General features: G+C 29.3%; 1 protein-coding gene across 1 annotated transcript; it reads right to left on the reverse strand.

Annotated features, from left to right (window-relative positions):
- Nucleotides 1-4,292: 4,292 nt before the first annotated feature.
- LOC137821328 (uncharacterized) lies at nucleotides 4,293-12,205 on the reverse strand. The gene is made up of 9 exons (XM_068625876.1): nucleotides 11,966-12,205; nucleotides 11,805-11,862; nucleotides 11,049-11,157; nucleotides 10,782-10,920; nucleotides 10,551-10,602; nucleotides 10,317-10,463; nucleotides 10,104-10,215; nucleotides 4,927-5,053; nucleotides 4,293-4,837 (listed from the first exon to the last, which is right to left on the reverse strand). Exons 1-9 carry the CDS (start codon nucleotides 12,112-12,114, stop codon nucleotides 4,372-4,374), a joined length of 1,359 nt encoding a protein of 452 aa, XP_068481977.1. The 5' UTR covers nucleotides 12,115-12,205; the 3' UTR covers nucleotides 4,293-4,371.
- Between the last annotated feature and the right edge of the window lie 5,013 nt (nucleotides 12,206-17,218).

Genomic DNA, 17,218 nt, shown 5'->3' on the forward strand with positions numbered 1-17,218 from the left:
TTCATTTAGCCAAAACAGCAAGCAAAAGCTATAGACCAGAAAAACAATCGGTTGTTTCGTAGCAACAATCGGTTGTTTATACCAGTAAACAACAAACAAACTGAATTTAAAGAGTTAGAGATAGAGAGATTGTACACAGTTGTTTATACTGGTTCACTCCAAACCAAAGCTACATCCAGTCTTCTCAGAAACCCTGAGGATATCCACTAAGCAATCACCACTTGATTACTTACACAACAACCAAGAGAATGACCTTGAACACCTCAAGAAACACACTCTCCTTGGCCAACACTAAGATTGCTGATCTTAAACACCTTAAGAACACACAACCAATCTCAGCAAACACAGAAACGAAATTGTTCAACAGAGTACAAGGATTACACTTGTTACAGAAGATAATCTGAAATCAATACAAGCAGAATCCTATTCCAGCACTTTGATCAATCACAAACAACTTAGCAATCTCAACACTTTGAAAAAACTCTCTTAGAAAAACTTTGTCAAAGATTCTTAATTCTTAAATATGTTTTTCTGAATATATTCAAAGATGTAGTTTGTTATCAAATCTTAACAAACTCTTAAATTGCATTAAAAGATTGGTCAAAGCATTTAATGACTGGAGCGTAAACAGTTGTTGATTTTTCTCGACAAGTGTACCGAATCAACTGTAATATAGTACTCTTTAAAGTACGAATGTCGAACCCACAAAGAACAATTCTAATTAAGATGTTCTGTTGTAAAACTCATTAAGTATAGAAAATAATTTTGAGACTTTGTTCTTAACCAAATTAAAGATTTCACAAATAACTCGGAGAGTTAGGGTTTGATTCAAGACGTAACAAAATCAACTTATCAAATATAGAGAAAGATACTTGGGATTGAATTGCGTTTATCTCAATCATCTGTATTTTGAATAATACAATATATAATACTCAAAACTACTTATTCTTGATGCTTAATTTAAAGTCATTCATCTTGATTCCTCACAGATGAAATTCATAAGATAATTTCTCAAACACTGATTCCTCAGATATTTAACAAATCATCCAGCTTTAGGAACAAAATTATAATGCAATCAATAACCTAGAATCTATTCCTAACATTACAAGTTATCAAGTATTTTCGTTTATTTCAGATCCTTAAAGGTACTTTCCAGTTAAATTTAAGGATCAAAATCAAGACTCTATTGATCAGACAGAATCAAACAATAAGCATAAAACGAAAATACCAAGAACAAGTAGAAAAGATAATTATATATATATATATATATATATATATATATCACCAAGAATACATTTGATCAAGATAAATTACATTCAATCCCAAGTTAGAAAGAAGGGCTGATCTGAGCAAGTTCTTCTCCTAAGAACAGAGGTTTCTTCTCTTTCTCTCACTAGTCTCTCTCTATAAAAACCTAATCTGTTTTCCACTGCTGGTTTTGAGATATGTTTTAGAATTTATATAATCAACTTTAGCTCAAGCTAGCCCGTTTTAGCTTGAGCTAGATATTTCTGTGCATTTTTAGCTTGAGTTAGCGATTCTAGCCTGAGCTAGATCAGTACTGCACCTTTAATCAACTATGGACAGTTTTAGCTTAAGCTAGCAATTCTAGCCTGGGCTAGAATTCTACTGCACCTTTAATCAATTCTGGACAGTTTTAGCTTGAGCTAAATCCTCTAGCTTGAGCTAAATCTTCTTGTGATCCAATTAAGTTTTTACTTTTTTTTCTTTCAATGCCAGCTTGAATACATTCTTTCAGTGCTTCATATTCATCTGCAATTTACACAAAAATTGAGATTAAATTTCTTCATTTGTTTCTTGGTTCAAAAAATATATAATCAGATTCAATAATTCTCAGATTAGGGTAATTTTCTTACATTAAGCAACAATTAAGTTCCAAAGTGTTCAATTTTCTCAATCATAAAAACTACACATTGGCACTTATCAACAGTTAAATCACTTAAAGCTCAGTCAAAGAGAACAGTTTTTCTGTTATGGTCCCAAAACAAACAATCGGTTGTTTCCTTGAATCAATCGGTTGTTTTGGTACTTAACAGTTTAACCATTCAAAACAGTTTTCAAACTTTTTCTCAAAACACCTAAGTACAAACAATCAGTTGTTTCGACAAAACAATCGGTTGTTTTTACTTAGTTTGAAATCATTTTGTTTTCACAAAGATTGAGAAGCTAATGCTTTAGATTTAATCATAGGGTGGATTACAACATATAAACTACCCCAGAACAAAGCTTAAACCAGCACAGCAACATCAAGCACAGCAGAGGCTTCAACATCCTTCAAAGGATTTGGATTCTTCAGAACACCACTTGGTTCAACACAAATATGTTAAACAAGCTTCATTCCCTGTGAAAAGCACTATGATCAATATTATGATCATATTGATAAGGTTTTTCATAACTTGTGATATGAGTCAAATTTGGCATGATAAGACTTAACATATGATGAATGACTTGAAGATGTCGTTACGAGATTAATCTTAGGATTTTTTAAGACTTTGGTGAATGTGTACTCAAGGATGTTTTTCACATGACACAAATTTATGAGAATAATTAGATTACTTAAAATTAGATAATTTTAAATTTTTTAAATAAGAAATTAAAATTATTTATATTCACAATATTGTTTATTGATAGATTTTCACACAAAAATGTTCACAATTTTTTTTTTCATAGTTGACAAATTTCTATTAAGGTTATTTATTGTTGATGTAGGTTAGACTTCTTTTTCAACTAATGTTAAGTTAAGATTTTCTTGATAACATTAACAATGTTTTTTTGTTCATGTCAAACACAATTTTTTTTTTGTCAATTTATGTTATTTGAGGTTCTTCTCCAAATTGTTGTCAATGTTACTTAGGATGTTTCCTAACCAATATTGAGAGGACTACTTTTCAGCAGATGTCTATTATGGTTGTTCTATAATAAAAGTTTTTCTATTATTTATTATTGTTTAGATGAGAACTAGATTTATTTTATTGATGTATGGCATAGTTATTTTTTTTTGTTGATTTCTATAGTGCTTTTTTTTTATCAACAATACTAATGTTATTCTTACTCAATAGTTTGTTAGGATTTTCTTCTAATGTTGATTGAAAAAACTTTCGATCAACATTGACTAGAATATTTTTCTTCAATGTTCTTCTTGGTGTTTCTCGTGGAAGAACTCATTTAAATGGCATAAGAGTTGTTGGTTTGTCTTGATAATCAATTTAGACGAGTATAATATAAAGACGAGTATAATATAAAGTAAAAGATATGAAATTATATTTAAAAGAAATATTGTTAGAAATTTAATGAGTTAAAAGTGAATATCAGGCGCTACAACACTAAAGTAATCCATGTCAAATAAGTTCGAACGACCTTCAACAAATAAGTACCCGTACCCAAATACACAATAAATATAAATATGCAAAATAAATAATATATAATAAAAAGAAATTTTTTTGTTAAAAATAATGTATTAATATCTTATATAGATTATCCATAGCTTTGAAGTGAAATTTTCCTAATATCTTTTTTATATAACCCACACTATATATAGTTAAAATTTAAAGAAACAAAATTTAAAGGAGAGGTAACCTATGTAATAAAATCAATGAAAATAAGTAAAAATTTGCTATTAACAATAATAAACCTCTAAGACTCTATAATTGCAAACTAATTTAAAGGCAAGGAAAAATTATAATAAATTCAATTGACTGAAGATAAATAATAACCATTGCGATTAAAAACATAATTTTCGAATATTATTTCTTATTCGTTGATGAACTAAAATATCTATTAATTTAGTTTTCAAATTATCCAACCAAACAAACATAATTAGTCGACATAAGAGTAACAATGAATGTTTTTTAAATAGAAAATTATATAAAATCATCAATAATTAAAAAATTTAAGATCAAAATTGTCTAAAAAAATTCAGGAACGAAAATTATGGATTTTGAAAAATAAAAGGACCAAAATTGACTAAAAAACTCACTGACGTAAAATTATAGGACCAAAAGTCATTAATCCAAAAACTAATTTGAAATTTAAAAAGAATAAAATACGTACTTTAAATTAAAGTACATTAATAAACATAATTTTAATTTAGATTAAATAATTTGGTACATAAGTTATAACATAATCAATTATATGTTATGATAAAATAATATTAATTTTATTTTTTAAAATAATTATATTATTTTGAAAACGGATTAATCCAACCTAAACTCATAATATCAAAATAACTCATAATAACAAAAACTGCTCCTTCAACAACTATACAACCAATCTCATTTGCAACTTTCTCATCACATAATAAGCTAACAAGATTCAAATCTCAACAAAATTTCTCCTCTAAATTGAACATTCCTAGAACAGAACACTACATTTTGGTTCAGTGGCTTTCCAAGATCTCAACTCAGATGGAATTACTTCCTCATTAAAGGAAAGCACAGCTTGTGCCATCAAATTACCTAGCCAAGCATGGTATAGCAATCCTCTTGAACCGAGCCCACCAAATAACCAATACTTACAAATATGATTTCTGCCTATTACATCATTGATACAACCCAAAAGTGGAAGTGATCCGAGGGTGGTGAGTGGAGGCATTGCCCTCAGACCAGCTCTTGCTCCAGTGAAAACCCAATCCTTTATTCCAGGATAAATGGTAGATGCCTTTGGCAAAAGCTCCTGAAGAGCTTTTGAAGCTTCATCGCTCGAGACATTTGGTGATGAATTTACCGACTTCCATTCCCAAGTTGAGCCCAAATTCAGACTATGAGGGCCCTGAACGGCAATCCATGCATCTGATAAAATTGAGGGCCCCCTATAACCTCTGGAAGACAAGGCCAGAAAATTCTCAAATAAAAGTGATGACATAGAAATAATCTCAAAACATTCCAACATAGAACATTGAAACCTTACTTCGTATCATCATGCAATTCCAGTTGGGCAATTACACCCCTACATGTCCTTAAAGGCAGCCTCCCAGAAAGCTCAGGAAGCATGTTCACCTTGGCGCCAAGGCATACGATGACTGCATCATATTCCCCTGAGACATAAAAGATATTATATCATAGTTTTGAACCATCAAAAGCTCTGCCAAAAGTATGGTCATCGTTAAATAATATTATATGCACACACAGACACATATATACATATATACTAGGAAATAGAAATGTTGACCTACTTCCACAGGAGATATAACGTATAATCTTTTTAATGTGTTGATAGAGCATAATAAAACATTCATACTTTCCTGTCCTCTAAAATAAGAACTTGAAAAAAGGGAATTATTTTTATTCAAACATCTCCTTTCCTTTTTTATTTGTCTACTTTCATTTTTTATTTTGAATACTGATACTAATTACATAAATTTTTTGTTTGTTTTCTATTATTTTTTTCATTTTTGTGCAATTTCTTACTAATATAGTAAGTGATTCCATAAGTCTATGAACCCCTCGAAGCATTTTCAATAATTTTTTATCTTATTATTAATGAAGAATTTCGTATATATCTAAACCCATGTGTGTGTATATTAAGGATAGTTTAATTTTTATGCTTTTGTCATATTTTAATATTTAAATATGGCTGGTAAAAAGGCATTCCATTAGTGTAGTTGATCTCGTAGAACAAGTTTGAAAGTTTCTTGCTACTCAATCATATGTTAACATCATTCTTAAAAGGTTTGCCTTTCTCTAATTCGTCAGATCTCCTTCCTTATGGATCCTTGATTCTAGTGTCTCACATCACATGCCATATGATCCGTCTTTTGTGTCCTTAAATTTTGTCTCACCTATTTGTTGTGATTGTTGATGACTCTGAATGTCATTAGCAGGTCCTGGATCTATCTCCACATCTACTTTATCCTTTTTAAATGTTTACTATATTCCTAATCTCACTTTGAATTGTGCGTCTATTGGTCAACTATGTGGCTCTAGTAACTCAATTTTGTTTTCTTCCACTGACTGTCGTGTGCAGGATCCTCAGTGAGGAAGGTTAATTGAGACAAGCCATAGACAGGGGACTTTGTATGTTGGATGATCTGAATGTCCCAGCTGTTGTAGCATCCACGGTTGATTTATCATCTTTTTATTAGAATTTTGCATCATCTAGTTTCTATTTATGACATTATCGTCTTGGACATGTTTCTTCCTCTAGATTAAACTACTTAATTGCCATTAGAGATTTAAGCAAATTACAAACAAGTGATTTTTATTGTGGTGGTTGTAAAATTGCCATATTTACTGTTTTACCTTTTACCAAGAGTGTTTCTACATCTCATGCACCTTTTAACTTTATTCATTCTAATGCATGGGGTCCATCATCCTACCCAAGGTGGATCCCACTATTATATCTCATTTATTGATGATCATACTCGTTATTGGATTTATCTTATGAAACATCATTTTGAGGTTTTTTTATATATATCTTATGTTTTGTACTATGCTTAAAACTCAACATGATGCGATTATTAAATGTTTTCAGTTTTGCGAATTACTTGGCACTAATGGTACTCTTCATCAGACTTCTTAAATTGATACTCCTCAACAAAATGAAGTTGTTGAAAGAAAACCTTTTTGGTTCTACTTGCTTTGTTCTTCGTCCACAATTGTCCTCTCGTTCTATAATGTGTTTTTCCTTGGTTATTAGGATGGTAAAAAAGGTTATTGTTGTTTTGATCTTACCACCACAGAATCTCTTATTCTCATCATGTTTTCCTTGGGCACATTCCATTCTATTCACGTTATTTTAATTCTCGCAATCCTACAAGGTCTGATCTCTTTTGTATTGAACCCTTTTCCAATAAAATGATGTTGTAAATAATCTTGAAATTGAGAATTGTAGGAATAATATCGGTACTACTACAACTTAAGATGTCCTCGCGACTTCCCAAGCACCTCCTATGATTGTTGATCCTCCACCTCTTTGATATTAACCACATGTTTGTAAGTCCACCCAATCACCAAATTTTGTTTATTCTTCTTCCTTTGCTTCTTTCTTAACCACAATTCAAAGTTTGTTTAGGTCGTCTTCCTATCAAAAGGTTGTCCTAATCCACTTTGGCAACATGCTATGCAAGAGGAACTTTCTGCTTCAATCAAACAGCTATCTGGGACATGGTTCCTCCAGGAAAACAAGTAATTGGCTGTCAATGGGTCTACAAGATTAAAACCAAGTCAAATGGGTATATTGAGCATTAGGAAGCTAATTTAGTCACTAAAGGATTCTCTAATGCTCTGTTTTGATTGAGGAGGGGATTTGTGAGGAGGGGAGGGAGTGGATTTGTGTGGATTTGTGAGGATTAGAGAGAATGTGTGAGGATTAGAGAGAATGTGTGAGGATATGTGAGGTTGTTTGGATTGAGGGATGATAGAGTGGATTTGTAAGGATGGTTTATTGTGAGTTTACAAATTTACCCTTGTTATTAAAAAATATTTGAATAATGAATTACGATTTTTTTGTGTAGGTTTGAATTAATTAAATATTTTTAATATATAATATTCATAATTATTTATATTTTTTAATAAAAAATTAAAAAATATAATAGAAAATATTTTTGTGTTAAATTGAAATAAATTTATTAAATATATTAAAATTTATGAAAATAATATTTATTATTATATTCATTTGTTACTTTATATAACTATATATATTGTTGATATTATAATTTTATTTTGTTATTTTATTATTTTTAATTATATGTTGTTATTAATAGTATAATTAAATATTTTTAAAATTATAAATAATAAATAAATTTATGTAATATTTATTTTTGTATATTTGTAATAAAATGTGCACAAGGATATTTAGGTAAAATACAATAATCCTACATCATCTTCACAAATCTTTTCATTTTGTGAAGAGTGAAAAAAACCATCCACCCTCCCTCCCATCCATTCCCCCACCCTCAAAACCCTTGAAACAAACACAAAAAATCCCCCCTCCCTCCTCCCTCTTGGAAACAAACACACCCTAAGGAATATGGTCTAGATTATGCAAAAAACCTTTGCTCCAGTTGATAAGATGACTACCATTTGTACTTTTACTATTGTTGTTTCTCTTTGTCAATGGGATATTTTTCAAATGGATGTTAAAAATGTTTTCTTAAATGGTGATCTAAGAGAGGAAGTCTACATGATACCTCCTCCAAGTGTTTCTCTTAATCCAGGAGAAATGTGCAAGATAAAAAACTCTTTATAGTCTCAAACAAGCTAACTAGGCTTGGTTTGAGAAATTCTCAATAGTTATTGCATCTCTTGAATTTCGTTCTAGTGATTGTGACTGCTTTATTTATGAAGACTACTTCTAATGGTCGTATTATTCTCTCTTTATATCTTGACGACATGATTATCACCGAAGATGATGTAGATGAGATTATAGACTTAAAATTCAATTGGAAAATAGTTTGAAATGAAAGATTTGGGTCCTCTTCATTATTTCCTGGAGATTGAAGTTGCATATTCTCCTAAAGGTTATCCTTTCTCAATCTAAGTATATTATCACTATTCTAGCACATGATCATCCTCGGGTACTTGCATATCTAACATCCCTATTGAGCTCAATGTGAAATATACTCCTTTTGATGGTGTCTCTCTATCTGATCCCACTATGTATTATACTATTGTTGGCAATCTAGTATATCTCACCATTACTCTCCCTAATATTGCTTATGTTGTGCATGTTGTGAGTCAGTTTGTTGTTTCTCCTACTATAATACATTCGACAACTATTCTTTGCTCTCTAAGATATGTTCGTGGTACTCAATTTCAAAGCCTTTTCTTTCATTCATCATCTTCCTTGGAGTTGTGTCTTTATTTTGATGCTAATTGTGCTCGTGACCTTACAGAGCAAGAAACAAGATATTGTTTCTCGTTCCTCCAGTGAAGTTGAATATCCTATCATGGCTCTAACCATCGTTGAGGTGGTTTGGTTGCATTGGCATCTTTCTGACATTTGTGTTCTCTTTTTAGACCAACCCTATGTATTGTGACAACAAGAGTGCTATTCAAATTGCTCATAACTCAGTCTTTCATGAGCTTACAAAGCATATTGAAACTAATTGTCATTTCACTCATCATCATCTTCAACATGGAGCCATTACATTGTTTTTCATTTTTTTCAACTATGCAGATTGTTGATTTATTTATAAAAGCTCACTCTATCAAGCATTTCAATTTTTTACTCTAAATGTTTTGTGCTAATGCATTGAGTTTGAGGGGGATGCTAGATGATTATATATATATATATATATATATAAGAGTAGTTTAGTCTTTATGTATTGTCATATTTTTATATTTATATCTTTGTTGTGTCTTGTATCTTAGACTCTCCATTAGGACTAATATAAAAAAAAACTATTCCTCTTATTTTCCATGTATTTTCATCCTTTGTTTTATTGTTATCAATCGTGACTTATAAGCTAAAGCTATCACAAAATAAACAAACAAAAGTGTTTCAAAGCCGCTGGTAAGAAAACCATTGAAATTGACCCTATTTTAAAAAGATAAACATCTACTAACATGCATAAAGAAATTTCATAGAACCAAGTCAGCCCAACAATGCCTTTTAGATGCAACAACAGAACTACTAAATGAAATTATAAAAGAATCACAAGTGAAAGATAAAAGGTAAATTTAGATGCCACAATCTCCGAGGGATGATGAATTACCTAAGTAAAAAAAAATATTCCGCTAACTTTAAATTACCTAAACTTTCATGACTTTTCTCATGTTACAGGCACTTGAGATTCGGCCTTTACTAAGATTTAAGACACAATTATCCTTTAACCTCTTTTGTTATGTTTTGACTAGTTTACCCGTTAAAGCTAATGAGTCCATAATTACCAATTCATATAGTTTGACATAGTTGAAGTAAAGATCTTCTGTAAAGTCCTGAATTCAATATCATTTAAAATTACTCATTATTTATTGAGCTACATCTTCTTGAACAAAAATGCTAAAATATAAATGTAACTTTCACTTAATTTAAAAAAGAAAAAAGGAGACAGACAGACATTGCAAAACTGTCAAGTTAACAAGCAAAGAGCAGCACACTGAATGAAACTACAAGAGTCCATAAGAATAGCAATGCATTATTACCTTCAAACTCAGAAAGTCTATGAACAGATCTTTTGTGCAAACTAAGCTGTTTCTGTGAAGAATCAAGAGTTGATGATTCTTTTGCCAAAATTTCACATCCTCGGAAAAGTGCCTAATAGAATTATCAAAATGGGTGAAAGTAAACTCCTAGAAGGGAAAAAAAGCAAAACATACACATTAAACAACGGAAATTTTTGCAGTAGTGATCCAAACCTGAAGATAGTGGCGAGAATTGATATTTAGAGCTTCAGGCATATAGAAAGCTGTGTTAAATGGTAAATATACGCCAGGTAAAAGACTTTGAGCCTCTCCATTGTTAAGTGTTTGTACTCTGCAGCTAGGAAGACAAGTCTTGACATTCTAATCACATAAAGGTTACATCATTCATATCTGAAATCCAAGTCTAATAACCAATGTTTCTGAAATTTATTAGATCAGAGAGGTTACTTCATTCAATTTGATCATGTTCTTCATATCTGTTGCCGGTCTTAAGATGCCCCTGAAGTCAGCTGATCATCAGCAGTGTAAATCAACTTAAGATTCCAATGGAGAGTGTAAAATGTATAAAAACAACACAGCAAAAAGAATTATTCGAAAGAAGAATACAGAACTTTACAAGACTTGGGGAATTGGGGTGGGACAATATTCAGTTGCTAAAAGGAAAAAAAACTAAAGAACCTTTTGTGAACTACAAAAGCTTCCATATCTTCAGCAGATTCTTCAGTTCTGTAATCTTTGCAGACACTAGCTTCTTCAGCAGCTCTCAAAAGCTCCATGCTCTCTTTCCAACACTGCGCACCCTCCCAGAGAAGCTTAACTACATTACCATTCATCCATCAGCAGATTCCACAGGACACCACATCATAACACAAGACAACCATGGAAAACAACAATCCACTATATCTACACTCCACAGTAAGACATCTCAAGATTAAAATGCGAAACCTTTTGGGGAATAAGGGTGAAGAAGACCTCCGGACATTCCAGAAGCACCACCCCCAATGCCCACTTCATCGTATACATCAACTCTCAGATTCAACTCTTTAGGACTTTGCTGCAAAATAATATTTCAACAAAAAAAATGAAACAAAATCAGCCGCTGACAGACAATTATGACTCCATAATCTCTTCTCCCATAAGAATATAGGAAAGAAAAGTAAAATAAGTTTTACAAAACTTTTTATCTTTTAGAAAAACTAATATGAGAAAGAAACTTCATTTTCTTTCTTCATTTTTCACCATAGAAGTAATTATCAAAAATTTATTTAAACAAGTCCCAAGTTATGTTAATGCATCTACAATGTCTGATAAGAAAATTATATGGTGTCTTATTTTATTCTAAATGAGTCTCATTATCATCGTGTTATATTATTTTTAACCAACTCAAACTATATTTAATAGTTTTATTCTAATGGTAAGGTATTTTAAGAACCCACAATTTATAACTTTTTATTTAACTTTAATTGTTTACAACTGAGAAGTTATTAATAAATTGAAAATGGTATTCTGAAGATGGATGTTGGTTTTAAAAAATATTACTTTTATATAGTCAAGACATTGAATCTTTTATAAGATAAAGTTCTTAATTTCAAGACCTCTATCTCATAAGCTTATAGAGTCTTCAATTTAAGAACTCTGTAGTGGAGATACTCTTATTTTTCATATATTAGCAGGCATACATCAATATTAGTGAAAGGTTACCTTCAACAAATGCCAAACAACAGAGAGGCCAGCGAATCCAGCACCGAGCACTGCACACCTGAGGAAATTAGAATCAGAAGTCAATATTTTAACCCAATATGTTTACAAAGGGAAATGGATGTGTGCTTATTGATGAAAGAGACAACTGAAGCAAGATGCACCTGAAAGGGTGCTGAGTCAGAGAACTATGGCACCGAACTGAAGAAGGAGAAGGAGGAGGAACAAAACGGACATGGCTGAGTGTAGGAGATGTCGAACGGAACGGGAAAATCCTGCCACTAGGGTTCGGCCACACGTGGAGGTTCTTCATTTCCGCCTCTTCCTTTATCTTAGCTGCTGTTTTCTCTGCCAGCCGAATGCAAGGCCAAACTGTTAGAAGTAGTTAGAAGTGTTCAAAAACTAGCTCATAATTAAAAATAATCTACTATAAAAATGTTTGATAAAATTAACTATTATAAAATTATAAATAAAGATATAATTAATTATTCAATATATTTGTATATTTAAATTTTTTAAACTTTTTATGATATAATTTTTTCCATAAACAAAAATGTAAGTAATGTTTGTGTAAAAGTTTATTCTTCATTACAATTTAAAATAGTTACCATTATACGAAAGTACGTTATATACTTCTTCAAGTTTAGGTTTTCTGGATTCGTGATTCAAAGAAAAATGGTCTAGAGGGTGAATCGTTAAGGTTTGTATATTGATTTTAATTATTGATTATTTTGTTTCGGTATTTAGGTTATGTTAAGATAGAAGAATAATTATTTGATAAAATTCATGAATCAATAGTAAAATTGTTAAATAAAATTTAATTTATTAAATATGATGAGATAAATGTTTTCTTTATTCATGAACATGGGTGTCAAAGTGAGTTAATTGGATTGGTACACTATGGATTGAACTAAAAATAAATGAATTCAATTCGATTATTTTTTGTCAATTTGAATTTTTGTAATCTGACTTAATATTGTAATATACAAATAATTATAACTAGCACATTATTATAAATCTAAATTTTTCCATTTTCATTATTTATACTTGTACTTGTATGTACAATTAGTATCCACTGTACCATGTAAGATTCAAACCCTAAACTCTCAAGTCTAATTCCTAATCATAATCTCAATACCTAAAACCCTTGAACCTTAAAACATAAGCCTTAAACACTACACATAAATTCTACACATTAATCATAATCTTAAACCTTAAAACATAAATTCTAACCACTCCCTCTAACCCTTAACTCTAGTCATTAAATTTCAAATCTTATCTTTTTAATCTTTTAATTTTGAATTTTTTTTTACACTTAACAAGTTGAAGTCATTTATGAGTGATATAACTTCAATGTAAAATAATATAACTAAAGTCGCATATAAATCATATAATTTCAATTATATTATTTTACACTAAAATCGTATATGAGTAACACAATTTAAATTAATCATAAATTAAAATTTGAAGTAAAGTTATGGTAATCTTACAACAATTGAACCAAAATAATGGAAGAATGACACAACTTTTGTATAAATACCACTTTTATATTGACTTGTCTCTTTTTTTACTATTATAGCATTCGTTTTTTTTAAGTTTACGACTTACCATTATAACTCCCTCTTCACACACACTATATATAAGATTTTGCATATTGCTTGTGACATTTTAGAGAGAAAAAAACAGCATTTGTTTGTTTTATACAAGCATAATAAAGAAATAAGTGTATTAGTACATAAGATTAATATTTTTTTTGTTTTTCTAGAGAGAAAAAATAGCATATTTATTTGAATTAAAACTTATTGAGGTATTAATATTTGTTATATTCTAACACCCTTATCAAGTGGTCATTTAACATAGTTTGGTCATGATGCTGACCAAACACTTGAAGATTTGGTTACAGAACCACAGTCACCCAGCAATGAACCCAGTATCTCACTCAAAATAAATATGTTTTGATGAAGTTTAGACACTTATCTTAAATAGCGTGTCAGTGTCAGATACTAATATCGGATACTGACACTTGTATGACACTTATAAAACATATATTCGTGAAATGTCTAATTCAATAAGTATTTGTTGTATTTCTGACAATTTTAGTATGGTTCTAACACAATTTTAAAAAGGAAAAATACATTAATTTTCTAAAAACTCAAACTTACTGTATCAATTTTTATTATGATTACAAAAATAAGAAACAAATCTTTTTAAACCAGTCATGAAAAACATTTTTCTGCTCCAAAAAATAATATGGAACATACTTGTGCACATAAATCTTTATTGTCAATTTATATAATTCATAATTATATAATATATAGATTTGTATCCCCGGGTCCTACATATTTTTATATTATACGTATCTTCGTGTTCGTGTCCGTGTCGTATGAGTGTCTGTGCTACATATTTAAAATACAATAAAAATATGTTTTAATTAATATAATAGTAATAATAAAATCTTTAAAATATTATCATCTATAAAAATATAATAAAAAAATAATTCTTCTTACATTTTATACTTTTATTTTACTCTTAATTTTTAAGCTGATAGTTTTTTTAAAAGTGTGAAATATATATATATATATATATATATATATATATTTTGTAACATCCCTAATTTTACTCATATTTGTTAATATGTTATGCATGTAATATCTAATTAACAGATAAACATATATTGTTTTCTCATATTTGTATCTCAAAACAAAAGATATCCCTCTTCATAGGGATTTAATATATACATCAAAAAATTTAAAAAAAAACAAAAACAAAGCAAAACATTCAATTTACACCTATCTAATCCTTCTGCTGCTGAGGATCTCTATTTCCTGCAATCTCATCTGCTCCCGTGTAAATACACGATCATCACAGTTAGAGAAACAACACAACCAAATAACAGGGTAAGCTAGCCATATAAAACAAAATTCTATAAAATTTCACTCTGAAATTACTAAAACATAAATCATAAGTCTCATACAAATTCTCAAATCATCAAGTGTCATACAAATTCTATATTCATCTTTCACATGTCAGACTTCCACTGACTCATATAACGTAGACACTTGACTCTACTTCCAGAAGACTCGTGTATTGAAATTAGAATCCTGAGACCTGCACCTATCATACTACTCGTTGTGAATCCACACAACCATGCGCATAAACATCTCAATATCTCATCATCTTGTATGACAGGGTAAATTCATATGACCTAAAAGACCAGATTATATTTCAAACCCCAGACAAAGTCATATGAACCTCCATCGACTCTCACCAACTGAATAACTTCATCTATGTGATTCCATTATATCAGTAGAGTCAGGATGTCTCATTACGGGCCTGACAGATCAATACACCCTAACAACCATCTCAACACGGTATTTCTTTTCCTGAAAATATTATGTCTTGATCACACTTTCAAATCATTGCACACTTCATTTATCACATCAATACACCATTCAATCATAATATATAATTTAAACTTTCTAACAATCCAAATATATCCAAAAAGTTATTTAACAATAGTAATCTAAAATAAACTATGCTAAAATAATAAAAATAGCAATATTCATATATGTATACAAAATTTTGGTTTGAACAAAAATATTTTACGTTGATCGAAATCACACCAGAGAGCACCCAAATTAACAATGTCCCTGCTATAGCTAAATTACTCTAATCAACATCAACCACCAATACTCAACAACATTATAATTGTATAACAGCAACCATATATCCAATTTCACCTTCAAATCTTCTAGTCTAGTGTTTTATTGGAAATTAAGGCTAGCTTCCCTTACCTGAAAATTAGAAGATATACACTAAGAGCTCCAAAACCACCAAGAACCCAAAGGTAACTTAACCTGTATCACAGAGTCCTAATAAAAAATCCAACTATATCACTAGGGCCCTGAGCTAACAGAGATTAACCCTGAAGCTAAAAGGGTCACATGCAAGCAAGGACAAAAACAACCTAACAAGTTCCAAATTTGACTCAAAGAGAAGAGCAAAAATATTCTGATCGGGCAGTCTTGTAGTACTCACTGCCACGAGTCTGATGGTGGACTCTGATTGTCGAACCGATGAACGAGGAAGTCAGAATGGTAGAGAGAAGGAAGAGGAAAAGAAAAGAACTTTCTAGAGAGATGGTGGTTCTTTTTAAAATGAAACCTGAATAACTAAATTTCTATTTATATGCCCTTTTCATTTAAAAGAGTTATTTAAAATATACCACTTCTACTCTAAAGTAATTTTCTAGATCCTTACATATATAATGATATTTTATTTTAATTCTTAATGCATACACATTAAAATTATATTCATAAGTTATCATCTTCTGCCTTTTCGTCCCTTTGTTTACACTTTAACATCAAAATCTATCAAATTTAACACAAAACTTAAAATTTATCCATTAATAATATTAGGTATCCCTATAGGAAATTAATAATACATTCTACTTCTGTCCAATATTACCAATCTATATATGTGGTGAATATTTTATATAAAAATGAATTATTAGAACTTTTAAATTATAATTTTATATTATCATAATTATTCATATTAAATTTTGTTAAACTAAACAAGGTAATATTAATAATTTTATACTTTAATATATTTTAAAGAATATATATATTATAAGAAAATTATTAAATAGTAACTAAATTTAGAGATAAAAAATAATTAATCACTATATTGACTAAATTATATACTAATTTAGAGACTAAAAAGTTATTAGTATCTGATATGGTTTCTATTATTAATAAAATATCATAAAATGATTTTTAAATTAGTATATAAATTAACTACCAAAGTTTTAAATTTTAATATTTTAGATTCTAAATTAGTCTATAAAAGATTAATAATGACTAATTTAGAATATAAGTTGTTTGTAACTAAAACTTTAGTGGCTAACCTACTAATAATAGAAATTATTTTAGAAATAATAGAAATTATTTTAGATATAATAATTTTTTGTTTTATAAAATGATCTTTAATTTAATCAATATAATAACTAATTATTCTAGTATCTAAAATTTATTTTTATTTAATAATTTTTTTATAATATTACGTCCATTTTATTTTACAACATTGAATAATTTTGTATTGATATAAGTTTTCATATGTTAAATGAAATAAACTTTTAATTTAATTGTAAGTTTAAAAAGCATGATTCAATAAAAAGATATTCAACTATATAATATTGATAAAATTTATAATTGTTATTGGATTTATTTCCTTTAATTTTTATCTATCTATATTTTGACCTATCTATGTATTTTAATTCATGTATCATGATGTCAAAAAATTTGAATGAAATAAATAAAAATTTATTTTTGTCTATATGTATAGTTTTCTTTCTATAAATAAAAAATAATTATTTTTTATATTATTTTATAACTTTTATTATTCTTATTATTATATCA

The sequence above is a fragment of the Phaseolus vulgaris genome, chromosome 9 (assembly GCF_000499845.2).
Source record: "Phaseolus vulgaris cultivar G19833 chromosome 9, P. vulgaris v2.0, whole genome shotgun sequence".
Classification (NCBI taxonomy): domain Eukaryota; kingdom Viridiplantae; phylum Streptophyta; class Magnoliopsida; order Fabales; family Fabaceae; genus Phaseolus; species Phaseolus vulgaris.